Source organism: Cryptotermes secundus, unplaced genomic scaffold, assembly GCF_002891405.2.
Source record: "Cryptotermes secundus unplaced genomic scaffold, Csec_1.0 scaffold282, whole genome shotgun sequence".
Taxonomy (NCBI): domain Eukaryota; kingdom Metazoa; phylum Arthropoda; class Insecta; order Blattodea; family Kalotermitidae; genus Cryptotermes; species Cryptotermes secundus.
Genome location: NW_019738874.1, coordinates 305,361 through 315,925, shown reverse-complemented (window position 1 = coordinate 315,925; position 10,565 = coordinate 305,361). Strand labels below are relative to the sequence as shown.

Here is a 10,565-nt window from a genome sequence, read left to right as displayed (position 1 = left end):
CTTGTAAAAATACATATTACAATTCTTACGTAATATTTCAACACATATAAACTCATTATAGTAAGTCAATAAATGACACATTTCTCACGAAGCCATTTTGTACCAGCTTTATACGCTTGTATATTGCATAATATAGTGCGAACAACTTTATTCTCATAAATCCTTCATCTGCGCAGGCGCATGATTCGGACGCACACAGCCTCGAGGTGTACGGGAATCGAATTGGACATGTGTCACTGAAATATGTAACACGTAACAGAGTTCAATTGTCTGACTTAATACAGTTTTTACATATTAATAACATCATAAATAGTTGCGGCATTGAAATCAATAAATTTATTGGATAAAGACTGGATGACAGATTCAATTCCCGACAGAGGTAGGGACTTCACTCTTCGCCACCGCGATTAGACCCATCTAGCGACTTTTCCAGTGGGCAAATGTTATTTCCCGGGTGTAAGACAGCCGCAACATGAAGCTGACCATTCACCTCCACGTAGTGCTAAGTTTAATGACGTGCATAATCTAACCTCTACTGCAACACAAATCTTCATGGAAGCTGGAGATTCCATAATATTATGAAGAACACCAAGACCAGAGCTTCTGAAGCCAGTGAAAGAGTCTATACACTTCACATAGCTTATGACGCCATGTCACACGACAAACTTTGCCATTTTCAGAACTTCCAAACGAGTAAGAGATAAGAGGGAATGCACACAAAGCTTCAGTTGGAGAAACTGAAGTCAAGAGCCACTTGGAGCAATTAGACGTAGATGGCAGAATATCAAAATGAATCTTAAAGACACAGCATACGAGAATATGAATTGGATTCATCTGACTCAGGTTATAGACAAGTAGCTCTATCCTGTGAATTTGATAATGAATATTTCGGAGTCTCATACGATTGGTTGGTCAGCTAGGTACATAGGCAGATAGTTATTTAGCTAGTTAATCTGGAAGATTGACAACTGAGCTTATACTAGTCTTCCCTCTTCCAAGCCGGCTATGTTACACAGTCTTGCTGTGGATGAAGAGTTAAGCGAGCCATCAGCGTTTTTTCTCGACACAGACACATTGCTCGTGCAAGCTCTTCCCTGTAACAGGCCATGGAGGCCCATAGGGTTGAGATACGTCGAGGCTCCCACATTTTCTAGGCAATCGGCTTACAGATGGCAGTGAGGTTGTCAGCCTCACGCGCCGCCTGCCCTTTACCCCCAGGAAGATTCATGGTACTCATTTCTGTCAGAGGCTGAGTCGACCCCAGGGCCATAGTGCGGCTGGAAGGACTATGCCAATTGAAAAATCAAATGACCTCATCTGGAATCGAATCCGCGACCTTCCGGCTTGTAGTATAATGCCTCAATCAACTACGCTACCACGTGAGTAGGTAGTGAAGGAAAATGAAAAGATGACCAAGAGGAAACCGAAGTACTCGAATAAAACCTGCCCCAGCGCTACCTTGTCCACCACAAATCCCACATTACCTGACCTTGGCTCAAACCCGGGCCGCCTCGGTAGGAAGCCGGCGACTAACCGCCTGAGTTATGGCACGTCCCACGAAAACATTACTTTCTTAATTCATAAGTGCTATTATTTTATGTGAAGTAATTTCTTGAAAGCCCTTCTAAAATCCATATTGAATATAGTGTAGATAATGGGGTTTAGGGCCGAGTTTATGTATCCTAACCACGTCATGAAGTGTTTTAACTTGTCAGACGGACAACAGGAAACACAAAATGGTACAATGACGTACATGAGGAAGAACGGCAACCAGCATACCACGAACACACCCATGATAATCCCCAGTGTTCTTGCGGCGCGCCGTTCTTTCGACAGCGAAATCCTCTGTTTCACTTGCATGAATAGATTTACCGGAGCGTGTTTCCTCGTGCTGGAGGATGGGAAGATGGCTGAGCCGCGCACAGTAGCAGGCGTGGACATCTCTGGTCCTGTTCTTGCTGTCGTTGTCCTGCTAGACGGCGGGTTAGGGCCTTCTTCATTACTATTATGCAAATCCTTAAGACACTGAGATCCTAGCTGAGGATTTTCATCATTATCTGTAATAGACTCTTCTGTCACAAGAGATTTCTTACGATGTTTCTCTTTCGAACACCCATCATTATCCTTTTTCTTTTTTGATTTGTTTGTATTCTCCTTAATTCTTTCTTCAGTCATGTGGAAGTGATTGTTTTGATTTGTATCACTGCTAGTAGAATCCTGTTCACGTGGAGAATTCGGGTGTCTGTTCCATGTAACGGCACTCAATTTCGATGCTTTGGCTCTTTGTCTTAATCTCCTTTTCGTTGCTATGAAGATTTCAGCATAAACAAGGCTCATGATAAACAGAGGAATGAAGAAGGACCCGAGAGAGGAATACACGATGTATCCTTGTTCAATAGTCAACTCACACACAGTGCCATTACGTAGAACTGATTCCCAGTCATTCCAACCAATGAGTGGAGGGGAACTGATTGCAATTGAAAGCACCCACACACCTCCAATCATAACAAGAACACGTTTGTGGGTTCTTTTCCGTGCGTAGTTCAGTGGATCTGTTATTGCCCAATACCTGTCTAAAGCTATAACACACAAATGCAGTATCGAAGCAGTACAACACAGCACATCAAAAGTTAACCACATTTTACATAAGTTTATTCCGAATTTCCAACGCCCCACAATTTGATATATTACACTGAAGGGTAATACAAACACAGCGACTGTTAGATCAGCAACTGCCAGAGATACTAGGAAGAAGTTCTGGGCGTTTCGCAGTGCTTTATGTTTGAAGATACTAAGAATAATAAGTATGTTTCCTATTAGAATCATCATGATCACCAAAGTTAGGATAAGGCCTGTGGTGACGGCTTCCCAATCCGGAACAGCCAGCGTGATGCCTAAACTGCTGTTGTACAAATTTATTTCTGCTGAACAGTTCCTGCCTGCATCATCAGCTTCGTTCAGAGCAATGTTGGCCATTTTGGCTTGAAAGTCTGTATGTAAGGTAAGTTAATAATTGTAAGGATTTATCACTGCCTCCGACTGTAAAGAGTTAAAATCACTAAGTACTTGTCGTTCAAAAATACGTACTGAACGCTGTAACCTATCTTCTTATCCAGTTTCTGACGCAAAACTTCCTGTACCAATGTTGAGTTATTATTGTTTTGTATTATGAACAAATATTCAGTGTTTCTTTTCCTCCAATTTGTGCTCAAATTTAAAACTATGAAAAGAAATTAATATGAATTTTGTTCTTCATTTTAAAGACCTTTAAATTCTTTTATTTTTTGCGGATAAAGACGAAATTTTAGAACGTATTAAAAATAATATATTATTTTAATATATATTAGGTTGTTAGAAAAATACCAAACAAAATGAATCTATGAACGTATTTTCTTCGAATGGGAAATGCCAGGCACACGTTGTAGAATGCGGTTTTGACGTTGGAGTGACCAAGACTTATGACGCAAGGCGCTGTTACCACAATGCGTCAACGATCTCTCTGATGAATCCAGGGAGGGAATTCAGATGTTACATGTGGCGAAGTTGTTAGTTCCCATCACCAAAACCAGGCACTTTTATCAAATCCATCACCAGGACGGGGAGTCAAGATGAAACACCAGATTGTCTGAAATAACCAGAACATAAGCACAAATATCAGCATGCTGCTACGTGTCTGTTTGCGAAAATATGATATAGCAGGACCTAGAAGAATGTAATAGGATAATACTGAAATTGATATTAAAGAAATGCGATGGGAGATTATGGGTTGGGCTCATCTGGCTTATATGAATAAGACAATGAAATTCAGGTTCCACAAAATGCTGGAAATATTTCGATAGCTAAGGAATTCTTAGCTTCCGTAGGACTCAACTCAATGGAATTTGTTAGGTAGCTTTCGTATACCAATAGAAGACAATGTGAAAGTCAATTTATACTGTTGAACAAAGAGGTCCTTAAAATAAAATAAACGAAAATTAAGAAGATAAAATTTACGGTCCGCCCGTTATACAGAGGTTCATCGGAATCGGTTATGTAACTTGGAGCTCTTGTTTGCTGTGAGACACAGCCTAACAAAGTAACAAAACAATTTCCTTATATTTTTTTATTTCTTTTNAACCGCTTGAGCTATGGCGCGGCCACAATTTCCTTCTAAATGTGTTTAAGTGAGGGATCTGATGAATTCGTGGACACTGAGAAACACATCTATATTACAAATTGTCTGTTCTGTGTAATATATTTTAAATAAAATATTTTTTTTTAATAATAATAAGATGTTTATAAATCGCGGATCGAGAGAATTTGAGCACAAGGGGCTGAGGTTAATATCTGGACGGAAAAAATGGCTGGGAGTAACGAAGGGAGGGTAGAAAATTGCTTCATAGTCTGTACCCTACACCAACTCTGATTACGGTGATCAATCAAAGCGAATAAGAGAGACAGAACGGCGGGCCTTCACACATGTGGCTGATAAGAAATCAAGGTTTTAATCGTAATATAAATACAATGAATATTAAGAAACATGGCGAACTGCAAATAATTTTGTTACTTGGCTCTGTCAACACATTTTTGTATCGATATATTATTCGTTAAAGGTTTACAGCATGTTTCAACCTTTCGGTCATCGTCAGGTACTGTCCTTAGGTGCTGATTTCTTAACTTGGTCAGTGTTTACATATTCGTGCATTTTATGCCTGTCATTTACATATTAGAGCAATGATCTTGCGCTTCTGGTAGTTGTAATATTAAAACATAAATCTAATGTAAAAGTTATCCTTACAACAGGCCGTGGAGGCTCATAGGGTTATGAGACGTCGAGGTTCCCACATTTTATAGACAATCGGCTCACAGATAGCGGTAAGGTTATCAGCCTTACGTGCCGGCGGCCCTTTACCCCCAGGTATATTCCTGGTACTCATTTTGGTTAAGGGCTGAGTCGACCCCAGGGCAACAGTACGCCTGGAAGAATTAGACCAACTGTAAGATCCAATAACCTTACCAGGAATCGAACACGCAACTTAATGGCTTGTAGTATAGTGTCCCAAACACTAAAATATGCAAATATAAAAGTATCAAATATTGTTTATAATATCTCTGACATTAAGGGAGGAACATAGACTGAGGGTGTTTGAGAACAGAGTGCTGAGGAGAATATTTGGACTGAAGAGAGGTGAAGTGAGGGGAGATTGGAGAAAACTACATAACGAGGAACTTCATAAATTCTACTCTGAAGTATACCGTATTTACGCATGTATAGGCCTCACATTTTTTGCCAAAAATTCAAGAGGAAAACTGGGGTGCGGCTTATATTCGAAATATTCGAAATCACACTTCATTTAAAAAAATATATTCATAATTAGTAATACAGGGTGTTCTACTCCTGAAATAATATTCCAAGAAAATTATTTTTTCTATAATTTCTGTCTGAAAATTGTGCTGCGGCCTATACACGCACGCGGCCTATATATGCGTAAATACGGTAATTAGAATGATCAATTCGAGGAGAGTGGGATGGACACGGCATGTAGCACGAATGGAGAAGAAGAACGCATATAGGATATTGGTTTGAAAGCCAGAAGAAAAGATATTCAAATCATGTACTAACACCGGACGTGCATACGGCGCAATAGCGGACAGAAAGGAAATTGTAACAACAGGGAGAAAAGGAAAATGAAACATGTCATATTTACGAAATCAGTAGGAAAAATCTAAATACACGTATGAGTGACAATAACATTGATACACATAATCCCATATTTGAAGAATTACACAAAATAACAGTATAGCCCCTCCCCCACATGCCCCTCCACAACCACGGCACGTATCAATACGGAAGCAAGCAAACCTCATCTACATAAGTGAGGACAACACCCCACGCTGCTGGAGGGAACAACGCACAAGCAAAGGCAAAGTAAGTATAAAGTAAACAAATATAATAACACAACATAACACTAGTAATAACATCAGAAACAGTATTAACATGTGGCATCTTGCAGATTACGGATTGCAGACGTAACACAACAACATGTTTACGAACAGAAAAACAGGTTGCCGCAATAAAACATCTGAAGTAAAGGATACAGATCAACACAAGTGGACGACGCTCCTTGTGAGATGTAATAAGAATTTTACAAAATTTAAAGATAATTCTAATAGATTTTATTGATTTAAATTAAGTGAACTACAGATGTTTTATTTTAGAGCATAACAATTGACTACGAGTATAACATTTTAAATCATGAAGCGCGCAGGCGCATATGCGACAAATGGACAATATTATTGCAGTGTAGCTGATTTAGCATAGTAGGACACCTGAAGATGGCCATTTAGGGCCGAAGCATTTTGTGACGGAAATGAAAGTTTAAGAAAGAAGGAACAATTTGTTGCGTTGTTGGAAGAATGTGTAGTACATAAACAGTTTTATATATAGTAATGCAACCGGATGCTTAAATACAGGATTGAACATATAACTCATATAATATGACACTACGATCAGAGTGGCCGCGCGGTCTAAGGCATGAACCGTTCTCGACAGCTCAAACACTGACATTTGGGCTCGAATCCCATTCGAGGCATAGATGTCTGTGCCCGTATATTTTGTATTTGTGTTGTTGTGTGTGTAGACAGAGGCCTTGCGAAGGGCCTGCTCCTCGTTCAAGAAGTCCTACCGACAGTGTAAAAGATCAAGAAACTGAAGAATTACCAAGGTCTAACAAACGTCTTAATTTAATTTAATTTAATTAATTAATTTAATCAAAGAACAAGAGGTACCCTACAGTGGTGTAATGTACACCCCAGTGTTGCCGCATTTAAGTACCGGTAGTGACGTGTACTTCTGCAGAGCCTTGGAATCCGACAGGAATAACACACGTCTGTAATGCTTAAAGGTACAGTTCAAACTATTTCAATTGCACTTCATGTATATTTTTACATTCGAATTTTATGCTAAATATAATCCCAGTATTTTACACTGATTTTATGGTATGCTCTAGCCTGATGAGTCATCAAGTATTTCCTTTTTAAGAGCCGCTCGTCAGACAAAATCAAAATATTGCAAATGCATGTTGTTATGTTCTTAATTAACCTACATTTTAAAACACACATTTTTAAAAGAGAAGTAGCCATTTTTAGAACAAGTTTAATTTTAACTCGTCACTCTACCGCTTATACATGTATATGAAGTTAGTTATTAACTTTAATAAGCAGAATATATTACTTGTATAATTTTTCCCCCTTGGCACTACAGCCCCAGTGGGCCTAGGCCTACCCCCATGAACTTCTCCTTTCACTTCGGTTTTTCTAGATCTTACACATTCAGTAGGACTGCTTGGGTGAGTGATCACCTCGTCGCAAGGCCTCTACCTGTACACAAAGACAGAAAAATGCACACAAACATCCATGCCATGAGTGGGATTCGAACCCACGATCTCGGCTTCCGAGCGAGCGAAGACAGTGTATGCCTTAGACCACTCGGCTACCGTGACCGGCTATTATTTGTATATACATGTGTATTTAATAGGCAATGGCAGTTGTATAGAGGAAAGCATTTAATTGAAAAAATTATCCGCCATATTTATACTGCTTCCAATATCTTTCCGGAACAGCGGATAGTTGAAATTCTATTTGCTTATGCATTCGGGACTACATTTTAAATTTACTTTGCCCATCATCCGGACGATGTTATTTTCTTGTATAGCTAACTTAAATCCCGAAGCTTGAGTTGGAATTTTCTTCCGAAACGTCGGCGAACTTACAGCATACTCACTCAGGGCATTATATTCCAGAAGATGGAACTCTTCACAACTACTTCTGTGAGAACCTCACTTCGCAAAATCCCGAAAGACAAACAACTTGGAGACGAACAAAATGTCAAAGCTTTAATGGAATATGAGCTAAACAATTAGAATGAAGATACTGGCACGTGTCTAGTGACCAGATGCTGGATTTGGACTGCTTATTGGATATATTGGAATCTTATAAATCATAACTTCACGTAATTATAGCTATGTCGCTAATTCACACAAGTTGCAATTCGTTATAGGAAGTGCTAAGTCTATTGCGGGTTCCCCAGGCGTTTCCTCGGAACGGTTCCCAACAATACAGATTCATCAGCCTTCGTGTTCTCGTTCTTACTGGCTGCTGACTGTCTGATAGTTCATCATAGACGCAACTTCTAGCAATTCTCTTCTAACCGCGTCTGGCTACCATAGGTTACCACTTACTTCGGACTCAGAATTTCTCCATCTGAAAGTCAGGGTCAGAGTTGGTTCATGACTGGCAGTTTACCGCCATTCAGTTCGTCTTGGCGCCAAGCCTCTTGACGCTCACGGCGGGATTTTTTTTTTTCTATNCTATTTGCAACTGAGTCCTTACAGTCATAGACTTTATGTAACATCTTTGACGAAAGGATGGGTTTAGGAACAAAGGTTTAAATCTCGTTTTGCTTAAGTTTCATGATGCTGATCATAATGATGACAGCAACAATGACGAAAATATGATGATAAAATGTTTAAGGTCAATTACTCTCACCAATATGCTTCCATTAAATGCAAAATGTAAAGTTAAACCGCAGAATGAGACAAACGTTGACACGTAGTTGGCCCCACTGGCTGTCGGTTTACATTAGTGTGCACCGTTGCACAAAGGCTTCCAGTCTTTCAGACTCACTTTGATATTACACGGTATGAAATTAATTACTTTGGTAAAGTTAGATTGGGTTGCCATACATTTAAGCAATGATAATGTTACTGCATTAGCATACTGGTACACTTAAGCAATTACAGGAGAATTTACTGCATACAGAGAGTCTCACACAAAACCTACACCTCGATTCGCAGCTTTTCTGAGAACACAAGGCCTTCTACTATTTCATACTTGGAAGGTCAAGGTCTAAATTAGCATCTTTCAAGGCAAATAAATGGAACAGTAGGTCCAATTTGTTGGCCACCTGGATCTCCTGACCTTATATCTTTATTTTATCTACAGAACTACCTAATAAGACGTGGTATTGAGTATGAAAGTAGGCGACACACGCTGCTTGAAGAGAAGAAAAAAACACACACTTCAATTTGTGACTCCGTATGTTCACACCCTAGAGAGGTGAGGATTGGAATACTGACGTCACGTGTGCAGAGCAAGCGTTGTGATTAAAACAGTACTTCTCTGACCTCACAAGTAACATTTCACAGATCATATTTCGTTTACACCTCTAACATTCACTGTAGAATAACAGCGAATTCTGAAAGGACTCATATCTTTCTCGTACGTCTGGAAAAACAGTTAAAATAATTTTAGAATATAGACTTACTTGAAAAGCTACAACTCAGATTTTAACATTATGCACAACCAGACCGAATATACATTTTTGGGAGGTCCTGTCAGACAATAATAAAAATCTTGTCGTAAGCTCCAGATGGGTGCTTTAATCCAAGAGAGACTGGCCGACTGACCGTCGGTCGTGACATAGGACTCAGGCTCAGACTCTGTTACAAAGGGTCGCCGAACTTTCTGTAGTTCAGTTTGAAAGTGAGAGTCGTGCAGAGAGTACAGAATTTGATGTAACGAAGTTTGTTCTCTCATAATGTAACTTTATACTGTAACTAGTTACAGCCAACCTGAAACCTTCTATCGTCCATAGTATCAAAGATTCAGAATTGTAAATTTGGGTTCATTATACTGCCACCGTCACTTACGGCAGTGAACTGCAAACATACTGCAGTGGTCAATTCAAAGTCAAAGTCAAGTAACATTGCGGCTGATGGTCAGTCAGTAAGTCTTGGTGTCGAGCCCCATCTGGGGCTCATGACCAGATAGTTATTACTTTTTGACATTTACGGTCTTGTCTCTGACGAGAGAAAGAGTCTTTCTTTTATATGTGCTGCCGGCTCTTGCCAGCGCAGTCTTTCTCGGGTCCGAGTCCCTTGGGACTCGTGACCATATTTTACTGTTTCAGATTTGAGACTTCCCTTTTCGTCGCCTCCTACGACTCGCAGGGTCACGGTGGAGGTATTCGACCCCGCCTCCACACGGTTGACTGGAATGGTGTGTAGAGTGACTGCATATAAGCTTAAGAGAAATTTGAATTGTAAATATACTTACAACAACTGTATTCGGAGTAAAACCGGAAGTGTCAATTCGGCTTGCCATCAACAATTATACTGAAGGGCGTTCAGCTGCAGATATGCACTATTTTCTATTTCGTATGTGTGTTTCATAATGAAACTCTTTTGAAAAGTTGCGCTCCTGTTACTTAATCCTTTCAAGTCTAACGTTGGTGTCAATCCAGCATTTATGGAAACTGTGATCCAGTCCAATGTCGGACTGAAATTGAAAGAAATAATGTTTTTGTTTGACTCTGATAGTTCTATGGCAACAGCTATGGATACTAATACTTTCTGAGATGTGACGCAGTGTAGTTAGAAGTATAACAACATTACTACTACTACTACTACTACTACTACTACTACTACTACTACTACTACTACTACTACCACCACTACTACCAGTACTACAAAATTTCTACTATCCAAATTGAACACGTCAAAAAAATTGTAGCCCTTTGTCACATC

At 39.6% G+C, this 10,565-nt stretch overlaps 1 protein-coding gene across 7 annotated transcripts in view; it reads right to left on the bottom strand.

Annotated features, from left to right (window-relative positions):
- Nucleotides 1-1,307: 1,307 nt before the first annotated feature.
- The window catches only part of LOC111871160 (putative tyramine receptor 2), a 248,106-nt gene continuing 238,848 nt past the window's right edge, over nt 1,308-10,565 (bottom strand). For all 7 annotated transcript variants that reach the window (XM_033754124.1, XM_023864045.2, XM_033754126.1 and 4 more), the window contains one exon: nt 1,308-3,625. In XM_033754124.1, coding sequence (XP_033610015.1) covers nt 1,591-2,976 — 1,386 coding nt within the window. In that variant the 5' untranslated portion in view covers nt 2,977-3,625 and the 3' untranslated portion in view covers nt 1,308-1,590. The remainder of the gene's footprint in view (nt 3,626-10,565) is intronic.